Here is a 24,347-nt window from a genome sequence, read left to right as displayed (position 1 = left end):
TGCAGGTTATATAGCTGCGAGATTGCATCAAGAAATAGTGGGTCTTAACCCGGCATTCACAGAGTTGAAGACTATTTTCTGTGATTGCCCCATTTTTGCAAAAATACAGTCCCAGGGCTGCTACCATCCCAATCCTAGCCCTTTTGCATCCATGCGTTGCTGAAAACAAGTATATGATGATTTTTTTTCTTTTTTTTTTCTTTCTAACGGTAGATTTTGGGTTTATTCCATTAATCTTCTGGTATATCAATACAGAATAATAATAATTAAATTAATGTCATATGGTCCACCTTTTTCAATACTATATTATGCAGTATTATTGAATTACAGTGGAACTTTGATTATCCATTCTCGAAATATGCATTTTCCCGGACTATGCGTTCAAATTACGTGGTCCCGCAAGCATCGTAATTAAATCACGTTGTAAAATCCTGCCTTATCCGTTCCTCGAAGAAACAATTTCCTGGATCAACCGTCCAGAAATTTCAGTCTCATCAATGCTAAATCCTCGATTAATCATTTTTTAGTAAACTGTACCTCACGAAAGGACGGCTATGAAATACTTTGGATCTTGGCGTTAACGCCCTGTCATTGCGATGATTAGAGCAAGTACTGTACTGGAAAAGCAATCGGCGGTGAACTTGCATAAGGGACCATCTTAGCATCGCATTCGGGTGGTATTTAGAGAATCGTGGAAATCATAAAGCAGAGAGGGGCTACAACAAATTGTAAGGAGACACGGCACATTTCGACGGCTCTGCTTGAAGATGGAATGAGCTTCATCAAATGTGCACTTATAAAACGTCCACATTACATCCAGGATTAGATGTTAATATTTTTTATTTTTTTCCATCGTACTGCCGAACAGGTTTTCGGCACTCTCTTCAGGGCACTGTAGAGAAACTGGGCTTTCGGGCAGGAATCGAAACTGCTCCCTCTTAACAAAAATTTAGTATTTTAATATTATCGTACACGATTATGTTAGCAAAACCAGAACAGATGTTGCACCTTACATTAAAAAGGAAACCCATGGGAGGTTTTGGGATTGCCTATTACTGTTTTGGTCCTAATGTAAGACTGGGAATTCCACGTTTTTGTTTTAAAATGCCAAAAACCGCAGTCGTTTTATTTGCGCATGTTAAATGGTTTGTATCATTTCCAACTCATACTGACATGTGCAGCGAGCGCGCTTTCCAGATGACCTCAAGGTCACGAATAACCATAATTTCTGAAGTTTTTATGATTTTATTTCTCTTTCCAATTTGATTGGATTAGTGACGGGCAGAATTGAATATAATGCATTTGAGAATTTTGAGAATCGATACTTACATTCAAAACCATGTTTTCGAGTTCAACATAACCTTTAAAAGTCAACGTAGGCCTAAGATTTCCAGAAACTGACTATGAACAGTATACTGGAGACCAAATTACAATGAAAGTTTAAGAAAAGAAGGGTTTTTGCCATCATTTCAGGCACTTTTGTGTCTAATGTACTTTATTTTATTAGATGAGAGAATTAAAAACTACTCGTGGTCGATTGTCATTTGGCTTGGCGTTATTAGATTTTTCGAAGAGTTTGGCTAATCAAAATTATTGAACTGAAATACGTTTTCACGGGAAACTGACAAAGATTCCCCTGTAAAATTGAATGTGAGGTACCTATCAAGATTTTGAACTCGCATACCAGTAATTAATGCGATTTCGTGGTCTAACATGCCTGCCTCTCATCCAGAGGGCCCGAGTTCGATTCCGACCAGGTCAGGCAATTTTACCTTGATATAAGGGCTGGTTCCAGGTCCACTCAGCCTACGTGATTAGTGATTACCTTTAATTGAGGAGCTATCTAATGGTCAGATGGTGACTCCGATCTAGAAAACCAGGAATATCACCCGAGCGGATTTGTCACACTGACCATGCGTCACCTCGTAATCTGCAGTAATCTGCAGGCCTTCAGGCTGAGGAGCGGTCGCTTGGCAGGCAAAGTCCCATTTTATATATATATATATTTATTGTATGGTTGTACAAGTACACAAAAGTTTACAAATAATCAAATGGAAATATCCACATTTGACAACCATTCCAGAGCATATGGTGTCACTAGGTGTAGAGTCTTCAGACCACTGTCAGTTGCATGAAATGGGCACTCTTGAACAATGTGTTGTATGGTTTGGTCCTCCACTCCACAGTCACAGGCAGTAGATGTACAGAAACCCCATTTCATTAAGGTGTGACCACACCTCCCTTGACCCGTTCTAATGCGGTTCAGCTTCGACCAGGTTTGGTGTGGTAGTTAGAATCCCTCTACCTTCTTTGTAGGATCTTAAACCAGGTGAGCATTGTTGGGTGGATGTTCGTTCCAACGTGGTAGGTGTGACCACACCTCCCTTGACCCGTTCTAATGCGGTTCAGCTTCGACCAGGTTTGGTGTGGTAGTTAGAATCCCTCTACCTTCTTTGTAGGATCATAAACCAGGTGAGCATTGTTGGGTGGATGTTCGTTCCAACGTGGTGGCTTGCGTGATTTCAAACGTGTTGTTGGTGGATCTTGCAGGACATCATACAACAGAGAGTTCTTATGAGTGGTAATCTTCTCGAGCAAGCTTACCTTAGCTGCTTTCCTCCTTAGATCTTGCGGAGCGATATTAGCTAGGACTGGTAGCCACTGTGTGGGAGTAGATCTAACAGTACCAGTGATAACCCTCATGGTATCATTGAGTTGCACATCAATCTTAGTGGAATGAGCGCTGTTTTCCCATACAGGGGCACAATATTCACCAGCAGAATACACAAGAGCGAGTGCAGCAGAACGTAGAGTAATAGTGTCTGCACCCCAGCTGCTTCCGGCAATCTTTCGGAGTAGATTCACTCTTGAGCCAAGTTTCCTCGATAACTTGATGCACTGTTGTTTGAATGCCAAGGACCGATCCAGAGTGATCCCAAGATATATTGGATTGTAGTTATGAGGTACTTCGATTCCGTCAAAAGTCACATGCACCTTCCTTTGGGCTTCTTTATTATTTAGATGGAATGCAGTAACCTCAGTCTTGTTTCAAAGTCCCATTAGGGCTGTAGTTTGGTTTGGTTTAGGAGTTTTTGTAACATTATAATTATCATTTTTCTGATGTTTAGCCAAATTGTTGATGGTTTTAATTCATTCCCGGATTTTCCGTTTTCCCCTGTTGTACGTTTTATTTTCATGGTCCCCCAAAAAATGGAGAATCGAGGTTCCACTGTACATTACTAAACTAGGGACTAGTTTCGTCCTTGGCTGGCCATCTTCATCCTTAATGTAATACATCTAATAACTAAACAAATGTAAAAACACACAACTGACATGAAAACTAATGTAGAAACACACAATTAACTTAAAATCTGGGATGAAATAAGTGTAAAATCTGAAAAATAAATTTGGCTCTAAATTCTTAGCATCTGGAGTGTGCTCATCATCCAGACTCTTTCTTGTATTGATATTCATAGAATTGTTGGTTCCATCACTGCTAATCATTACAATTTCAATTGCAAAACGGGAACTGGTAAATGTTGATTCTGTAGTCAGATCATCAATCACCAAATCTACTTGAGTGGTGTTAGCAGTATGCAGGCCACTGGATGCCACTGTAAATAACCACCAGCTGATGCAGAACTGCTAGATGGTGTTTCCACATCGACCAACGTCAATAAAATGTTCCCGTTGTTAAAATCATGCTGCATACTGCTAACACCACTCAAGTAATTCAATAATATTGCATAATATAGTATTGAAAAAGGTGGACCATAGTGCCACTTTCTTAAAATGGAGAAAATTAAGGTTAAAGTTTAGTCACTACCATAATTCACAGACAAAGATTACAGAGACTACAACATTTGCATATTGTAGTTAATAGACCCATTAATCAGTACAAAACAAAATACAGTAGAAGTCCGCTGTAGTGAGTACAGCATATAACGAGAACTCCGTTATAGCGACGACTTTTTTCTGTCCCTTCAAAATTCCTATATTAAACTCTGTATCATCCTTCGGTTACAGCGAGAACCCTATCACTGGCGCATCCGTTATTACGAGCGATTAAGCATGCGCGATTTTTTCTGTTACCGATATTTATGCACCCCCAGCAATGATATTGCTTGTGAGCGATTACCTTCGGCATCGTTTCCGCGTTATGTGCACTAGCGATTTCTCTCGTTGACATTCGAAGGCGATGTCGGAGTCGATTAGTAATATCCGTCGACAGCTGTTCCGTAAAGAAAACTTTAAATGAAAGAGAACATATTTTCGTAATAAATGCGTAAATAACGTGTCCAATAACAGTTATAACTCGTTAAAAATTAAGGCTGACTAAACGACCCCTTAATTTTGAGGCTAAATACTGCAATTAAGTAAGAATGGGATACACCTCGAGATATGGCAGAGTGCTTAATTAATTTCAGTGGTTAGTTTATATTTTGTCGCGTCTGGTTAAATTACGGAAAGGCTAATATGAAAATTTATAGCGAGAAAGGTATAATTTCTCTACTGGTGCTTGAAGTGTGTTTTCATCATACGTATAATATGGTTAAGTTAGGATACGTGACGCTGTTTGAATAAGAAAACTGAAATGTTTGCAACAAAATGTGATCGTTCATCTTCGGTACGGTGTAGTTTTCTCACTTTGTGCATTTGCGAGCTCTCTCGTTGACATTCAAAGGCGATGTTGGAGTTGATTTGTAATACCCATCGACTGCTCTTCTCTAAAGAAAATTCGAAATGAAAGAGGATAACATGTTTTCGTAATAAATGCATAAATAACGTGGCCGGTAGCAGTTGTTAACTCGTTAAAAATGAAGACTGAATAAACGATATCTTAATTTTAATGTTATATACGAAAATTAAGAATATGATACACCTCAAGATGTAGCAGAGTACATCACTGATTTCAGAGGATATTTCATATCTTCTTGCGTCTAGTTACGGCTATTTACATGTAAATTTTTCGCGAGGAGGTTATTTCTCTACATGCGTTTCAAATATGTTTTCATGATAGGCTACATATATGGTTAAGTTAGGTGACGCGAAGAAAGCTGAGATGTTTGCCACAGAAATCTCTGGAGTGATACCGTATTTCTCCAAATCCAAGACTTTTTTTTTTTCTCAGAATCTCATGCGAAAACTCAAGGGTTGTTGCATTCGCGGCCTAACAGTAAGTTAATGGATACCACTGGCACTACCGCAGTTACCACACTGCTTCTTTTCACACGCGCACAGAACTCGTTGACAATAAACGACCGTCTCTTTACTACACATTGCTAGCCGCGACAACCGGTTGTACAGTGCCTGTGTGTTTCTCAAATCCGCAGAATGGTTTCAAAACATGCAACCTTTCGAATTCTTAGAAAAGCCATGGCTATTCGGTGGCAGAGTCATAACGCGTCTATTGTACTTGATGCTTAGTAAAATTAAGGTTTATAGATAGCAGGAATATTTTCGTGATGGATAGTCTTATTGTAAAGATACGTGGAAAAGGTATTGCCGGCAAATTTTCAGTGGGTTCTAGTCGATATTATGATTCCAATTTTAAGTTAATGTTTATTAAACACTCGGAAATGTAGAATAATTGTGCAGCCGCAAGAAAATACGGCATAGGCCTAACTAAAGCCAATATTTGGCGTTAGAGTGAAGACAAAGAGCTAAAAAAATGCGTACTGTACAAAAAATGCATTCAGTGGTCCGCAACAAGGACGCTTTAAAGATGTCGAAGATGAAATTGTGAGGTATGTGCACGAAAAACATAAGGGCGGTATGGCCATACCATGGTGCAATAAACTCGTTCGTTGACTTTCAACGTTCGCGATTAGGCCTATACATCGCTAGCCGCTGAATTTGGCCGAACCCAACAAGCGAGACGTGTGTGTAGCGGTGTTATATCTGACGCTGCGTAAAAGTAACAGTTTTATAAACAGCAAAAATAATTTCCTGATAGATCGTTGTATAGTAGAGATGCATGGAATAGGTATTGCCGGAAAATTTTCACTGAGTTCTCTTCGGTATTATGATGCCAATGTTAAGTTAATGGTCCTTAAACCCACGGAAATAAAGAATAATTGTGCAGCCGCCAAAAAACAAAAATACGGCGTGTTGAAAGTCAATGTTCGGCATCTAAAAATGCGTAGACCTACTGTACAACAAGGCATTCATTTGATTTTACAAACTTCTTTTTGAGCCTGATTTAAATTTCTTGAAGGAAAAAGTGGGGTTCATCTTGGATTCGGAGAAATATGGTACTATACTTTTTCAGAATGAAATTAATACTTTCACGTAGTATTGGATTACAAAAAATAACAAACTGATTGCCGTTTCATACCGATTTTAAAGTGCATGAAGGGTTTTCCGACTTTTATACAAAATTGAATAAAACAACAATCTTTTATAGCGAGTAAATTTTTCACTGTTATGAATTCTCGCTATAACGGACTTCTACAGTACAAAGATTATCTGGCATTTGAATACAAATAAAAAGTAAATGAATACCATCATTTTTTCACTGGAATGTATTTGGTCCACTATGGCTCTAAACGGAAAGTATGAATTTGAGCAATACGCCAGTGGACCAACTCCACATGGCACTGTAAGGTACTTCATTTTGACGTAGCTACATCACAATATTGCAAATACTGAAAAAAGTTATGATTAAATAGTGGAATGATTGGAAACATGGGAATTAAATCATCATATTTAGCTTTTTCCAGCTTAATGGGTGCTCTTTAAGCAGGACTCAGTTCCCATGGTGAAAGTACTGAAGTTGTTACCTTTACAAATGGCCTGCACTTGTAAGAAGGTGAAATATCGAGGATTTTCCATTCTTCCATATCACTGAGAGTGTACCTGAACTTAATCGTAAGAGGTTCATCAGACTGGAAGCGAAGCCACCTAATTTTGAGCCACTGAACCTTATCCCCATCTACTGTTTCCTTACGAATCACAAACTTTTTGAGAGCTCCCTAATGTTCACAAAATCTTTCTGTTCCATTTTTTTTTTTTTTTTTTTTTTCCCACACTAAAGGGCTTATTTTGCCTACATTCCTCAACTAAGGTCAGATTATCTTCTGCTGTAAACAGTGATTTTTCCTTAAATTTTGAAGTTTCAGTGGCACTAGAAATCTCTGTCATTAGGCAAATATGAATGGTTAGATTGTAGGAACTTAGGATTAATAATTAAAAATTGGGAATAATGAACTAATGTGGCCCACAAAGCTGCAATATACTGATTCCTATTCTGGCCACCACAAGTGTCTGAATGGGCTGTTAAATGATTTGCTTTTGTGCTGATGTTCTTCAGGTAATACAGAATACATGAACATACTTCTGTTGTATCCCTTTGTGCTGTATCTTTATCTCACATGTACATGTACCCTTTATAATTCTCACAGTTTTGTATTCCTACATTATAAACCTAAAACGTCCTCTTATAAAAGTAAACGCCCTTTCTTTTCTCCGAATTTGTATCACTTTATATTCTCCTCATGGCCGATGTCTGTCATGATATTACGTGTATCGCGTGACTCAGAGAAAGCGAAGTGTTGGTCGTAAGGACTTGGCCCACTATGGCACTACCTCCAGCAGCCAGTTCAATTTGGTTGATATTTTGTAACCCTGTAGCACATGAATGGAAAGACGTGGAGATAGCCCAGTGGAAGAGATAATACCTGAGTCAGAAATGAACTGCTAGATGGTATTAACTCAATTTCGACGGTTGGTGGATTTGGCCCACTATGGTTCTCAGCCCTTCAATTATTATTGTGATCACAATTCAATACGGATCAAAACCATGAGGTTTATATCCTATGATATCAATACAGCTCGGCAGGTTGTTGAGCTGCTGACAGATCTGGTGTCTTTTTGGCATATCAGGAGATAATCCTTATCTATTGTAGAATTATGTTTTTCACTTATTTTACTTATCTTAGAGGACCGAATTTAGAAAGACAAACTCATGTACATGGCGTTCATAGATGTAGAAAAAGCATTCAGTAATGTTGATTGGACCAAGCTGTTTGAGATTCTGAAGGTGATCAGGATCAGATACCGAGAAAGGAGAATTAACTACAATCTATACAAAAATCAGTCTGCAGTGATAAGAATTGAGAGCTTTGAAAAAGAAGCAGTATTCCAGGAAGGAATGAGGCAAGGCGGCAGTTTGTCCCCTCTCCGTTTCATTGTTTACATAGAACAGGCAATAAAGGAAATCAGAGGAATCTGGAAAGGGTATCAGAGTTCAGGAGAGGAAATCAAAACCCTGAGATATGCTGATGATGTTATTTTATCTGATTCTGCAAAAGTTATGGAGAAATTGCTGAATGGTATGGACAGAGTCTTGGGGAAGGAATACAAGATGAAAATAAATGAGTCCAAAACAAAAGTAATGGAGTGCAGTCGAACAAAGGCAGGTGATGCAGGAAACATTAGATTAGGAAATGAAGTCTTAAAGGAAGTAGATGACAATATCACTTGGGTAGTAAAATAACTAATGATGGCAGAAGTAAGGAGGACATAAAATGCAGACTAGCATAAGCAAGGAAGCCTTTTCTTAAGAAAAAAAATTTGTTCACCTTGAACGTTAATATAAGAATTAGAAAGATGTTTTTGAAGACTTTTGTCTGGAGCGTGGCATTGTATGGAAGTGAAATATGGATGATAACTAGCTCAGAAAGAAAGAAGATAGAAGCTTTTGAAATGTGGTGTTACAGAAGAATGCTCAAGGAGAGATGGGTAGATAAAATAACGAATGAAGAGATACTGAATTGAGTTGGTGAGAGAAGATCAGTTTGGCTAAATTTGACTAGAAGAAGGGATAGCATGATAGCACATCTTAAGACACCCAGGTCTTGTACAGTTAGTTCTTGAGGAAAGTGTAGGTGGTAAGAACGGTAGGGTTAGACCAGGGTACGAATATGATAAGCAGATTAGAGCAGATATAGGATGTAGTAGTTATTGACACAGGTTTTGTAGAGAAAGAAAATGAAATTATTATTATTATTATTATTATTATTATTATTATTATTATTATTATTATTATTATTATTGAATATTTGTAATGTTGTGTTTTTCATTATCGTTGGGTGATATTTTGTAACATTGAAAATTGTAAAGAGTTGTTTTCATTTATGTTGAGTGATCTTTCGTAATGTTGTGAAATGTCTATTCTAGAAAAACACTCTACGTCTTTAATGTTGTGAAACATAAACATCGATTCTAGAAAGACGTACTACGTCTTTAAGAGTTTGATGAAGATTATTGATAAGTATTTGCGTTTGAGAAGAAAACATCAATTTTGATTGGTGAGTCTGAGTGGTGGGAGGTGAGCTTCTGTGCTCTGATTGGTTACCTGATGATCTTACCGGGGCCAGCTTCGCCCTCCTTGAGACAGTGAGAGACCGGGCGAGTTGGCCGTGCACGTAGAGGCGCACGGCTGTGAGCTTGCATCCGGGAGATAGTAGGTTCGAATCCCACTATCGGCAGCCCTGAAGATGCTTTTCCATGGTTTCCCATTTTCACACCAGGCAAATGCTGGGGCTGTACTTAATTAAGGCCACGGCCGCTTCCTTCCGACTCCTAGGCCTTTCCTATCCCATCGTCGCCATAAGACCTATCTGTGTTGGTGCGACGTAAAGCCCCTAGCAAAAAAAAAAAAAAAAACAGTGAGAAAAACTTTCGTCGTCTTTTGCTTCTAACCTGTCCAGCGAGTCAGACGTACTTCGGCGATCGTTCCGTCCATGATGGGCTGCCTTAGGGTAAGCGCTACTAGTTTCTTTTCCACCTTAATTTAACTCAACATTTTTTTTTTCTTTTCACATAGGAGTTTACCCCTACACGCCCAGACTCACCACTCAATTATTAAAATGCCTTAGCTTTTCAGCTGGGCCTGCCTGTTTGATTTTGGAGGCATTCCCCTTTCTTTAAGTTGGTAAACTGTAGAATTAAATGATTCATTGTATTTCCCTCCAGGGTGGCCTCCAGTAACTTTATGTCTCTTGTTGCACGCTGGTTTTTCCTCTGCCCCGCTGCGGTGTGGGAGTAAGTTGAACTGGCCTCTGCATCAAGTTTAAGTTTTTCTGATTTCCCCCTTGTTTCAATTATGTGGCACGATTGACTGAAAACGTCGTTAACTTTCACTTAATATTGTATTTCTTATATCATGTGTTTCCTTATTACCCTTAATCGTGTTTTGGAAGTTGGCGTTATGTTAGTGTATATCTTTACCTTAGCCACTTGGATTTAAAGGAATAGCCCATAGCACATTGCATCTGATTTTGTTTTCAGATATTGTAACTTGATTTTGTATTGATGAAATTTATTCAAATTTTATTTTGGTGTAACTGTTATGTTGGGTAAATAATATCATAGATCAAGGGATCACCGTTTATTTTTCTTAAAATCCGCAACCCACGTATCCCCATGGCCCTGGTAAGGTGTTCCACACCCGTTCCACATCCGTTATTATTATAGTCGTCACATTGTCCAATCTGATGTTCATTTGTTTCCTTCTCAGCGCAGTTTCAGCTGGTGTTTTGTTTTGTCTTACAACTGCCCCAAGTCCATGTGATATAAGCATTATTATTATTATTATTATTATTATTATTATTATTATTATTATTATTATTATTATTATTATTATTATTATATACTGGCCAGGTCAGGAATTTTACCTGGTTCTGAGGGCTGGTTTGAGGTCCACTCAGCCTGCATGATTAGAATTGAGAAACTGTCTCACAATGAGATAGCAGCCCTGGTCTAGAAATCCAAGATTAACATAATAATAATAATAATAATAATAATAATATATAATTCACTGGGGCCATCAAGGACCACGTTAAGTCTTGTTGCATTTGGCACTAAACTTGACCTTCTTTAGAGCCCAAATTTCCCTCATTCTTTGTGAGTGGGCCTGCTTACTCTCCTCTGTCCAAGGGACCTCTGTTAAGGGCATCTTCTGCTGAGATATGTAGCATTTGCAGGTCTTCTTTGGTATTTCTAAACCAGGGAATTGTGGTTTTGGGATTTGAATCAAAAGAAGTGAAAGATCTCTTTAGTTAACTTTCTTCCGTCCATTCTTTTCAGATGACCGTAAAATTGTGCCCGCCTTTTTCAGATTGTGTGAGTATTTCTCTATTTTGCTGTAGACTTCTTCGTTGGATCTCTTTTGATGGATTCCATTTCTATACTTTCATCCCAAGATTCCTCTCACAATTTTGCGCTCTTTTTTCTCCAGTTCTTCAAGGAGTCCTTTGTTGGCATTTAGAGACAGGGTTTTGGCTGCATATAGAACTACTGGCTTCAGAACTATTATTATTATTATTATTATTATTATTATTATTATTATTATTATTATTATTATTATTATTATTATTATTATTATTATTATTATTTTTATTTAGCCAGTTACAAGTTACGTATTGAACTAGAAGCCGGTTACAGTTATGTAGAAATGAAAAGGTTAGCACAAGATAGAGTGACATGGAGAGGTGTACTAAACCAGTCTATGGACTGATGACTCAAAGAACAACAACTTATTGTGCAGAAACTGCTGTTAAAAATTTTGAATCTATGAAGATTGCCATAAGACAGTCCTGACCAGTATTAAAACAAAAATGTGTTGCTGCTTCTTTCCTTGCTGTACTTTGGTTGATTTTCCAAGTGGACTCTATATGTTTTCATTGTAGCAGTTGTAGCTATACTTGCTTCCTGGATGGTGCTAAATGAACAACTGTGCTGGCAAATCTGAATTGCCTGCATATGTAAAACCACTAAAAAAAACAACAACAGGAAAACCTTCACCTATTGCCTGTATGTATTACAATGAGTATTTTTTTCTTCCTTTTATAAGTAATGAAATAATATTATAAAGGACAGTACTTTTGCTACAATTTCCAACATTTATTATACTTACTAGCATAGCTCAACTAGTAATTTTCCACCTTTTCATTTGTTACTGCACACAGTGTTCATAATGCTCTCAAAATGGTAAACATGCTGGGGATTGAAGACTTCACAGCCACAAACGTCTGAATAGACTGATTTAAAAACAGTACAATATAGTGTACAAAGTTATATCTGAGGAATCAAGTATGCAGAAACAAGAAAGAAAGTTTTTTCAGTTGACCAAAATGTACATATTTTGGAGAAAGTGGATTCAATATATTTTCTATAAGAAAATTGTGTAATAATTTGTTAGTCAATATAGAACAATTATGAAGTTCATTACTTGTTAGTACGGGATAGTTCACTTATTTTCCTAATTGTAAAAGTACTATAAAACCTCTCTTTTACATTCCCGGAATTTACTTTCCCTGCCATTTAACCGCCGGCCCCGTGGTATAGGGGTAGCATGCCTGCCTCTTACCCAGAGGCCCCGGGTTCGATTCCTGGCCAGGTCAGGAATTGTACCTGGATCTGAGGGCTGGTTTGAGGTCCACTTAGCCTGCGTGATTAGAATTGAGAAACTATCTCACAATGAGATAGCAGCCCTGGTCTAGAAGTCCAAGATTAACGGCCGAGAGGATTCGTCGTGCAGACCTTCGCGCTGAGCTGCAGTCGCTTGGTAGGCCAAGCCCCTTCAAGGGCTATCGTGCCATGGGGTTGGCTGGTTGGTTATTTCACCATTTACACCATTCTTTTAAACACTCTTCAATTTTAAAATCTCAGGAATTTTCCTATGGTCATAGTGCAGTTTTTATTTATGCATGCAGCATTTCATATCTTGCGATATACAAGAATATTAAGGAGAGAGAGTGGTGGGGGTGGGGGTGTTACTCATGGGTGGAATAGGGGTGCTGCAGTTGACTACCGCTGGATTGGTTTCAGAAACAAATTAATACTGTGTGTGCTGTACTTCACTGCAGTAACAAATGCATCACACTCTCGCCTCACTATTATTGCTTGCTGTCTCTCTGTTGTGCAAACTTCCAGACGCATCTTGTGAGATCGTCTTTGATCGGTGCACAGAAAGTTATTTGTATCGTTCATACTCTTAAACATTTTGGAGAAATCAAGTCTTATATATAGAGAGAGAGAAAGAGAGAGAGAGAAAAACAAGAAAAACGGTCACTTCATTCTCATTTGTTACCCTTTTCTATCCCTATGTGTGTCGGTGTGACGTAAAGCAAATCTTTTTAAAAAACATTAAAACATCTCTGCATAACAGTTTGCCTTCAGGAGAGCTGTCATTAATTCCAGGTAATTTCAGGTATTTGTAGGTGAGTAAAATCCACTTTCCTCAATTTACACCATTTTTCTGCATTCCTTTGGAAAGTATCAAAACAGAGTTTTATTGTATATCAAATCCTGCCTTATTTTAATTTGCCATTTTCACTCTTACTATGATTGTTTGGGAATTCATGTTAACAGATGCAGTGACAAGTGCAGATCCTCTATCCTTCTTATTTGAGAAGGATAATCAGTCATCTGTGTCGACGGTACTGATCGAGCGACTCCACACCAATGAGAAGATCCAGCACATGTGCACTGCTAGAGTCATAACTCCTGCTAACGAAGTACCTGGCGAGCTGCTCATCGGTGAGAGCTGTCTGTATTTTGTGGCAGATGATAGTGTACTGGGAACAGATCTGTCTGAGGTAAGGCATTTTGACTTTCACAGTTGTTAGAAATGTATTGCTGTAAATGTCAAGGATATTGTGGTGTGAAACATTATATGAAACTGGAACTATATGTTTCCTTCCTTAAAGAACAGTTTAGGGCAAGATCTACATTGCACAGCGTTGTTTGTATCCTAAGAGAGAGTGATTGTGTATTACATATATGCATACATACAGTATACGAACAAACAGCAAACAGTACTGAATATCACCAGAAACCTGACGCTCGGACAGCAACGGGTGCAGCTAGATAGATCTACAGCCCACACAGCAAGGGGTTCACATACCCATCTGCAACGACTTCAGAGATTGCGTGAATTCCTACTCCCCAGATCTCACGTCCAGATGACCCACCTGGGAATTTTCCCAAATTACAAGAGAAGATACAGTCATTTTGTGTATCCTTGCGGCAACTTGTGATTATCAACAGGAGCATTATGAACAAGGCGTGAGATGTGAGGGTGCACATTTTGAACACATGCTGTACCAACGCTGTTAGATTAATGTCGCTGTGCCAGGCTGAGTGGCTCAGACGGTTGAGGCGCTGGCCTCTGTCCCCAGCTTGGCAGATTCGATCTTGGCTCAGTCCGGTGGTATTTGAAGGTGCTCAAATGTGTCAGCCTCGTGTTGTTAGATTTACTGGCACATAAAAGAACTCCTGCGGGACTAAATTCTGGCACCTCGGCGTCTCCAAAAACCGTAAAAGTAGTTTGTGGGACATAAAGCAAATAACATTATTATTTTTATTATTATTATTATTATTATTATTATTATTATTATTATTATTATTATTATTATATGCGTTAGGCCCTCTAAGGAGCACATAGAACCATTAGTTAGCATTCTTCTTCTTCTTTCTCTTACCCTCCCAAAACTTCTTCATCCTCGCACTGTGAGTCTGTCGTCTTTCTTGAGTCCATGCCTCCTGGAGTTTCAAGTTTCTTGTACATTGTCTGGCTGCAAAGCTGTGCAAGTTAATTTCGTGTCTAAATGTAGCCCGTGTAGTTGTCAGTGGGTCAACGCCGACTTCTGCGAGATCTTTTTGGGCATCAGCAAGCCACCGTACTTTATTTTGTCGGGTTCCGCTGATAATGAGGAAGATTTTCTTCGTCAGTCGCGAGTCGTTCATTCGTGCTAGAAGTCCGTAGAATTGCATACGTCTTTTCCGGGCGATTGAAGTGAATCTTTCGGTCAGCGAGTAGAGTTCTTCTGAGCTTTTTCGCATCCATATTCCATCTTGGAACTTTGGTCCAAATATTTTCCTAAGTATTTGCCGTTCCATTTTCTCGATGTCATTGATATTGATGGTCAGTGTTGATGTTTCAATCGCGTAGAGTGCTTCAGGAAGAACTACTGTATGGTAGTGACGCAGCTTGGCTTGGATGGAAAGGGATTTCTTATTGTAGATATTCCAGGTGACTGTGTAGGCTTTACGTAATTTTTCGGCACGGGTTTTGTTGGCTATCCTGTCGTTACCAGTGCTTCCGATAATTTCACCTAAGTACTTGAAATGTTTAACTCGTGTGATATTGCCATATTTGGTCCCAAGTGATTCCACACTGGTGTTCTTGGAGTCCATGTATTGTGTTTTCTCATATGATATTTGGAGGCCAGTCTTAATAGCAATCTCATGCAGATTCTCAAGAGCGCTTCTGGCTTCCTCGGGAGTGCGGGTGATTATTGCTAGGTCGTCAGCAAAGGCAAGACACTTAATATTGATTCGCTTATCTCTCGTCCCCATATTTATCTCGTGTACTTCTTTCTCCCATGTTCTAACGATCTTATCTAGTACAAGATTAAACAGCAGTGGAGATAATCCATCACCCTGCCTCACGCCTGTTCTTATCTCAAATGATTCGGAGATTTCGCCCATGAATTTCACTTTAGAAGTTGTGTTAGTTAAAGTCTGTTGGATTAACTTTGTTATTTTGTTGTCAAAACCATATTCATGAAGTACATCTAATAGGGTGGCACGGTCAGTCGAGTCGTAAGCTTTTTTAAAGTCAACAAAAGTGACCACTGTTCGAATTGATTGGCGATGTTGGAGAATCATCTTGAGGTTCCAGATCTGTTCTGCACACGATCGGTGAGGTCTGAAGCCCGCCTGGTATTCTCCAATCTTCCATTCTATCTGTTGTTCTAATCTGGTACGGAGAGCACGAGAGAATACTTTGTAAGCAATTGAGAGGAGAGAGATACCTCGGTAATTGTTCGGATCTGTCTTGTCACCCTTTTTGTGTAGAGGATGAATCAAAGCAGCTGTCCACTCTGCAGGAATGATTTCGCTCTCCCATATATCCGCAATGATGGCTTGTAATCGGTCAATAATGACCTCACCTCCGATCCTGAGCATCTCGGCAGTTACACCATCTTCCCCTGGTGCTTTGTTGTTTTTCAGATTTAATACAATATTCTGTATCTCATCATGTGTTGGTGGAAGTGAGTCATGGTTTGGGGTTGATATGCTGAATTGCAGTTTTTCGGCAGGAGGTTCACAGTTATGTAATGCCTCAAAGTACTGCTTTAAGATGTCACAGTTGGCTTTTGTATTCGGCTCAAGTGTTCCATCGATGCGACGAAAACAAATACTAGGGGGTTTGTAGTTAGTCCGTTCTTCTCTAAAAGTTCTATAGAAATTTCGAGTGTTGTTCCTTTTGAAATCGTAATCGATTTCCGACAATCTATTTGGGTGGTAGGTACGTTTAACTCGTCTAATAGTTTTGGCTGTTCGCTTCTGTATTTCTATGAAGTTACTCCAATTTTCTGGTGTTTGGTGACTATGCCAATTCTTCCAGGCTTGCATGCGGGATTCCAGAGCTCTATCGCAATCGGCAGTCCACCACCTGTGTTTACGTTTACGTGGAGGTTGGCCAAGTTTCTTCGCTGAGTCTTGAATGGTTGCAAGAAGGGTGTCCCATGTTTCTGTGTTAGTCTGCATTGATTCCATGAATTCCTGTGCGTGATCTTTTAAGTATTCTGGATCAATGCGTGGTATTTTAGGTTTCTGATAACTTTTCCGGTTAGGTCTGAAGCGGACTCTGATTTGTGAAAGATGGTGGTCGGACTCTACGCAACCCTTGCGAACTCTCACATTCATGATTTCTGGAGAGTATTTTCTTGTGATGGCTACGTGATCAATCTGGTATTCACCTATGTAGTTGATTGGTGATTTCCAAGTGGTCATTTTCCACGGAGGTTTCTTAAAGTGTGTGGACATTATTTGGAGGTTAGCCATTCTACATATGTTGATTAGGCGATGTCCATTGGAATTAGTATTCTTGTGTGCTGAAAAGCACCCAATGATGCTTCTGTATTCTCGTTCCCTGCTGATTTGTGCATTAAAGTCCCCAAGGAGAATTTTAACGTGATGCTGAGGTATCTTAGCAAGTGCTCGTTCAAGTTGCAACCAGAACTTCTCAATTTTGTTTTTGTCAGTTTCACTGTTCACCGGAGCGTGTGCATTAACCAGTGTGTTGTCTTTGTTAGCACATTTAACCGTGAGTAGAGAGAGACGTTCCGAAGGTGATGTAAAATTTATCACCGAGTTCTGTATGCTGTTATGTACTTGGAATGCAGTGCCCAAAATATGTAAATTACTATTTGCGAGTTTCGTTGCAGGCCTCCCCTTATATATTCGATATCCACCTGAATCAAAGTGATCGTAATCACGAAATCGCGTTTCTTGAACTGCAAGAATAAGAATTCTAAACTTGTCACAGGTATCAGTCACAATCTTGAGTTTGCCTGTTTTAGCCAGAGTCTGTACGTTGAGTGTGCCAATGAACTGCATTCTCTTGGGTTTCAGAAGTTTTAGGAAGCTCCGACTCTTCCCTGCATGATGTCCTGGTCCCCCAGAATCCGAATGACCAGGTTCGCCTTTAATCTTAGCAGTGCAGGCCTGAGGTAGTTGCTCTGTCACTTGTGTTTCCATCATGCTAAGTTCGTGGTTGATGTTAGCTGGTGGGCGTGAGCCCGGGACGGATGAATCATTCATTCATTATTATTATTATTATTATTATTATTATTATTATTATTATTATTATTATTGTTATTGTTATTATTATTAAATGTCACCGTTGACACATTACATGCTATAATGACATATCTCATGTTCAGAGCATATTTGTAAAATATCATTACTGTTTGTTTTGCTGCATGTTGTTCATACATACATACGCAGCAGATTAGTGGTATTTTAAATGACATAGCAAAGTACAAACATAGACAGCCATTAGACACAAACTGACAAAATATAAAGCAATTTATGCTTCAGATAATAAAAGACAATGTATTTTACAGCTACACTGCTCAAACTGTGTTCATTTGTATGGCATTCTTCTAGTTAGTTTTCCAGCACCTATGTGGTTATGAGTTCCCTATGCTTGCAAGTGGCATTTCCAGAGATCTTTACAACTGTTGACAGAAGATTGTTTTTCCTTGCAGTCAATTTCATCCCACGACAACTTGATGGGTGGTGAATCGATCTACTGAAGAGGTCAAATCATTACTTGTAGAATTCCTGCTGATTCTTTGTTTTTTACATACTTCTTGCACAGTTTTGACATTATTGTGGATTGTTTTCCTGCAGCTGAACAAACCCTTTTCCAGTAAGTTGAGTTCCAGATAGTATCGCATTGCTCAGTAGAATGCAATAGTACTGGTCGTTCTTCAAGATACCTTCCAGTCTCACCAAGTCCCCTGCTTTATTGTTACCTATACAACTCCAAGTCATGCTGGTACCATTCCCATGCTTCACAGTTGGTGTAAAGTGATCTTTTAACATTTTTTCTCCTGGATGACTGTAGACATACCAACGGTCTCAAGTTTTGACTCATCAGTCCATAGCACACGTTTCCATTGGTCAGTGATCCAATCCTTGTATTGTCTGGTCTACTGATGCCTCTGAGATTAATGCTTGCATGTTAAAAGAAGCTTTTTGACAGATACCTGTCCACACAACCCAACATCATATAAACTATATTTCTCAGTTAACAGTGACACTGGTTGTTCTCTAGTTGTGTTGATTTCAGCTTAAAGTTTCTGTTACGTTTGCTTAAGATCACAGTGTGTTTATCTTCAGCAGCAGATGTTCTTTTAGGACATCCACTACATGCTTGAACTTTGTGAGTGCCTGTGCAGGGTGAACACCAATTCAGAAATCCCTCATTTTGAAGCAATCTGCTGGTTTGACCAACTGACTGTGCTCCTCTCTCTCTTTTTTCCTTTCTCCAGAAAATCTCTATCCTGCAAAAATTGGAGCAGCACTAAAGAGAAGTAACTTTCGGAAAACAGTTTGAACCAACAAAGACATCAAGAAAGCAGGGGAATTAGTTTGTACTTTAGCTAACAATAGATTATTTCAACAACAAAGCCTTTTAAGGTTTGTAAATTCTTTGTTATAGCAGTATAATGAATCCAGGCTGATATTTGGTGCACACAGGACAAAGATTATATTACTCTCCAGGTACCTACATAATACCTAAATAATAATTAAATATATTTTAGTCTGCAATAGATCAGAATTGACAAATTCCTGCAGCAAGAAGCAGATCAGAAAACCAATAACTCAAGTATCAGTTTCAAGAATATATGAAGAATTTCAGAGGCTAGTTTAAAGGTTCGCGCGCGCGCGCGCGCGCGCACACACACACTCTCTCTCTCTCTCTCTCTCTCTCTCTCTTTCTTCTCCTCAGAAATTTTTATCAGCTGAATGGCAGTAAAAAATGAATATGCTAAAATTTCAATTTATTCCCCTCAGTGTATTAACAATAAGATCAGACAGGCAAACATTAACTGCAAAATATAACTATTTTAGTGTTATTGTCACGAACAAGACATAACAGAGTATTTCAAATTCTAGTGTTCTACTGCTCATTTTTTCTTTTTTTACAAGTTGCTTTATATCACACCGACACAGATTGGTCTTATGGCAATGATGGGATAGGAAGGGGCTAGGAGTGCGAAGGAAGTGGTCGTGGCATTACGTAAGGTACAGCCCCAGCATTTGCCTGGTGTAAAAATGGGAAACCACGGAAAACCATGTTCAGGGCTGCTGACAGCCTGGTTCGACTCCTACTCGTTCATAATCATGTAACACCGGGGCTTACCACTCGGTTGCTGTGAAGTGTCATACGGGTTTGTGATGTCATGCAGAATCGAATGCTCGCATGTGATTCCACTTTAATCCAGACACTGCTTGAGCACTACACTACGTGACAGTCAAGCTAAAAAGTTAACCACTCCAGTCGCCCGGGTGTGGTTAACAAGCCTCCCCCACTCATTTCTTTCCTTCCACTTTTACTGCTCCATTACTTCCGCTACATCCAATCCAGATTCTCTAATGTCCTTCCGAATCTGATCCATCCACCTTCTTCTCGGTCTTCCAACTGGTCTCTCTCCCTTAACTTCTCTTTCCAATCCCTTCTTGTTACTCATTCCTTTCCCATTCTTTTTACATGTCCGAACCATCTGTCTTGATTTCTGTATGTTCTGTACTAACGGTTCTATATTTAGCTCATCTCTGATTTTAATATTTTGAATTTTATCTCTTCTTGTCTTTTTAACCAATGTTGTTAAAAATTTCATTTCTACTGCTTGGATCTTACTATCTTCTCTCTTATCAGTTACCAGTGGTTCTAGTCCGTATGTTACAATTGGTATGAAATACTGTTTATATAATGTTAATTTCGTTCTCCTGGGTACTTTGTCACCCCATAAAAGCTCTCTGACTTGCTGATAAAATGTAGTACCTTTACTTAGTCTGTTATTAATTTCAGGATTGATTTCATTACTTCCATTAATAATGCTACCCAGACATGTAAACTGTTCTACATTCTCTAACCGTTCTCCGATAATGTTCACTTGGTTTCTCTTTTTCTCTTTTCCACAGTGCATGACTACAGGTTTCTTTTTACTAATTATCATTCCAAACTCCTTCAGATTTTCATCCCAAATATCCAGTCTCCTTTGTACTTCCTTTTCTCCCTTTCCCCAAATCATCACATCATCTGCAAATACCAAAGCATTCACTTCATCACTACTGATACTCTGTTTTACACATTTTATGATTTAATCCATCAATATAATAAACAATAATGGCGAAAGAACACTTCATTGCTTGAGACCATTTTTTGTATGAAATGTTTCAGAGTCACCACTCCCCACTTGTACACGTTTTACTCTCATGATACAAATTTTGATCTTGTTAATTAATGATTTTGGTACATTTCTTTGCAATAGGCATTCCCATACATGTTTTCTCCTAACTGTATCATAAGCTTTTTCCAAATCCAAAAATACGAAGATGATTTCCTTGTTCCTTTCTACATGTTTTTCCATTGTCATTCGCATTGTAAATATCAAGTCTATTGTTGATCTATTTGGTCTAAAGCCATATTGTTCTTCCTCTAACTGTGTTTTTATTATATCCCTCAGTCTTTTGTCTGTGACTTTCTCCATTATTTTTAGCCCATGTGATAATAGAGTTATACGTCTATAATTTTCACATTTCTTCCTATTTCCTTTTTTGAACGGTGGTACAATGCTTCCTTGTTGCCTGTCTTCAGGTATCCTTTCATCCTTCTGTATGGCATTGAGGGCTCTGTATAGTCACTGTAGTCCAATGCTTCCTGCTGCCTTAATCATATCAGCATTGAATTCGTCTTTTCCAGTTGCTTTACGTTTGGTCATTGCTTTCACTGCTCTTTCAAGTTCCAACCATTCTTCCTCCGAGCAGTCATCCTCATTATAAAGTTTTTCAAAATACTTTGCCATCACCTTCTGAAGACCCTTTGGATCCATCTTCCCTCCCTAATGCCTTAATTTTTTCTTATTTCTTTTCGATTTTATTACTCTGTATAATAGTTTCTGGTTTCCTTGACTATCTTGCTCAATTTTGTTGGTAAACTCTCCCCAACATTTCTCCTTTTCTTCCTTGATACTCCTCTTTACTTGTAGTTTCAATCTTTTGTATTCCACATGTAACCTTTCTATCTTATTCTCACCCATCTGATACATTTGTTTGCCTTTCCTTATCCATTTCTTTCTTCACCTTGTTCCTTTCTTTTATTTCTGTTTTTGTTTTGTCTGTACCACCGTGTCTCCTTTCCCTTAACCTTTGCTTTTATTTTCCTGCATACCTGTTGCTGCTTCCACAAATGTCTGTCTTAAATTGGCCCACTCTTCTTCTCCACTTCGTATTTCCGTGTTAGGCAACTTCCTTTTTATACTATCTTGGAATTCCATTCTTTTATTCTCCTCCTCCAATTCCCAAATCCTGATCTTTGGTTTCTTCTTCAATACAATTTTAGGGAATTTTACTTGTTTTAATTCCACAGTCAATAATCTATGATCACCTTCTATACTTTCCCTAGGGATCTTCGTATTCATGACGTATCTTCCCCATTCTCGGTCTATTATTATAAAATCGATGAATGTTCCATATTGTCCATCCCAACTATATTGGCTGATCTTGTGGCTATTTCTCTTCATAAACCACGCGTTGTTTATTATTTGGTTATTTCTGATACAAAAGTCCAACAGTTTCTCTCCATCTTCATTTCTATCGCCATACCCATGTGGACCCAGAACATTCTCATATTCCATTCTATCAGTTCCCACATGAGCATTCAAATCTCCCATTATCATGATCCCATCTCCAACAATATGTGTTTCCAGTTCATTGAGGAACTTCTTTTCTTCCACGCTACATCCTACACCTGTATTATCTTCAGTAGGTCCTTTTTTACATGTATGTGCATTATTATAATCCTTTCATTTACATACTCAACTTCAGCTATTGGTTCGACATTCTGATTCATTACAAATCCCACTCCATTTCTTTTCTCTTTACTGTTACCCATCCAGTACAAGGTGTACCCCTTTCTTAGTTTCTTCATTCCTTTCCCTTTCCATTTTACTTCACTTAATCCCAGGATGTTGAATTTTCGTCTCTCCATAAGGTCAATTAATTCATTTCCCTTCCCATTCATTGTTAAAATATTTATTGTTCCAAATAGGGTTTTGTTCTCTGATCTGACACGTGCACAAACATCAGGATTACCATCATACTGTGCAGCTGTAGTCAGAGACTTCTCAATTCCATTTCCATTTTTAAACTTCCATCCGAGGTTTGTATTGTAGTTGAAAGCAAGTACAAATTTACTCATCTGCTGACCTGCTAAGCCTAACAGGATTTTCTTTCGGGGCTTACTCCCTTAGCCTTTGAAGATCCCTCTTCTCCATAAGACAGTGGTTTCCTCTTCTAATTTTCCCCAGAGAGGATGGGTTGCCTCATCCACCATCTTCGCCATTCCAAAGGTCTCCTTCTCTGCCTAAGATGCTGTTAAGGTCTTCAGCCGTAACCCTGGGCATGGGTTCCACGTTATACCCCATGAGACTGGGTCCCTGCCTGAACTTAGCTCTCCTTCACACCGGCCTACTGATGTGGAGAATACCCACCCCCGCAATGTGGATGCGCCAGACAAGAATTACTCAAGTGAAGGATAGGGAAGATGACCCTCTCCCTTGAGCCAGGTTAATGGTTGTGTATGATGCAACAACCAATGGCATGCTGGTAATAATGTTTTATCATGTAAATAAACAGTTTTACAGTATGTACATTTTAATTTGGAGCACCCAGTGATTCAGATATGTATGAATATGATGTAACTAGCAGTTACCTAGGTTATGTTAGCCAGGCAGCCTGTAAAAACTGCAGGGTCTAGGGAAAACACTGATACATTGCGCCATTTTTCATGGCACCTTATTCATTACTCGTGTTCTGGTTCATGCTCGAACCTGTATATCTGTCTTTTACTTAATAATTCAGTCACTCTACAAAGCTCAATATTTCTGAGTTTTGTCGTTAGATGGCAGTGCTACGCCATCTTTAATTTCCAGGCCTCGCTTTCTATCGAAATGAAGTAATCATGGTTACTCCTTTTTTTTTTCTAATGGGTTCGCGAGGAGAAACAACAAGATGGACTTCATACTAAACGAGGCCGCTTTTCTGACCTATCGGAAGGTTTTTAGCAAATTTAAACCATGATTGTCCCTATCTGACCATTTTATTGTTCTTTTATATCTCTCAGGTACGTGCATTTATGCTTTATCCTTTGGTTCATACTGTTCTGTCCTTGTGTGTGTGTGTGTGTGTGTGTGTGTGTGTGTGTGTGTGTGTGTGTGTGTGTGTGTGTGTGTGTGTGTGTGTGTGTGTGTGTGTGTGTGTGTGTGTGTGTGTGTGTGTGTGTGTGTGTGTGTGTGTGTGTGTGTGTGTGTGTGTGTGTGTGTGTGTGTGTGTGTGTGTGTGTGTGTGTGTGTGTGTGTGTGTGTGTGTGTGTGTGTGTGTGTGTGTGTGTGTGTGTGCGCGCGCGGTCCCAGTGCTTCGTATTTATGTGCCTCTCTACATTTATCCTTTTATTACACGAGTGTTGGCCATTCGTGTCAGAACCTGTAAAATTGGATCTGTATGAATTGTGACCTTGTACACCTTGTGTGTCATAGTTTACCTATCGCATGAACCTTGTGTTCGATGCTTCTCGTTCCTACGGAATACTGCGTCCCTTATATCGAGGCAGTCTGATTTTGTGGCCCGGCTTGGTGGGGAAACCGTTGTAAGGTGAAATTACCCTTTGGACAGACCGATGGCCTCAAGCCACATGTTTTTTTTTTTTTTTTGGGGGGTGGTTGGTTGTGCGTGCGTGAGGGTTATGTGTATGGACT

The 24,347-nt window shown here is 39.0% G+C and overlaps 1 protein-coding gene across 1 annotated transcript in view; it reads left to right on the top strand.

Annotated features, from left to right (window-relative positions):
• mv (lysosomal-trafficking regulator mauve) overlaps positions 1-24,347 on the top strand; it is a 546,555-nt gene that overhangs the window by 378,815 nt on the left and 143,393 nt on the right. The window contains exon 31 of the mRNA XM_068229176.1: positions 13,378-13,604. Coding sequence (XP_068085277.1) covers positions 13,378-13,604 — 227 coding nt within the window. The remainder of the gene's footprint in view (positions 1-13,377; positions 13,605-24,347) is intronic.

This window comes from Anabrus simplex, chromosome 9, assembly GCF_040414725.1.
Source record: "Anabrus simplex isolate iqAnaSimp1 chromosome 9, ASM4041472v1, whole genome shotgun sequence".
Taxonomy (NCBI): domain Eukaryota; kingdom Metazoa; phylum Arthropoda; class Insecta; order Orthoptera; family Tettigoniidae; genus Anabrus; species Anabrus simplex.
The sequence above is the reverse complement of the archived record's forward strand: the minus strand, read 5'-3'. Positions and strand labels throughout refer to the sequence as shown.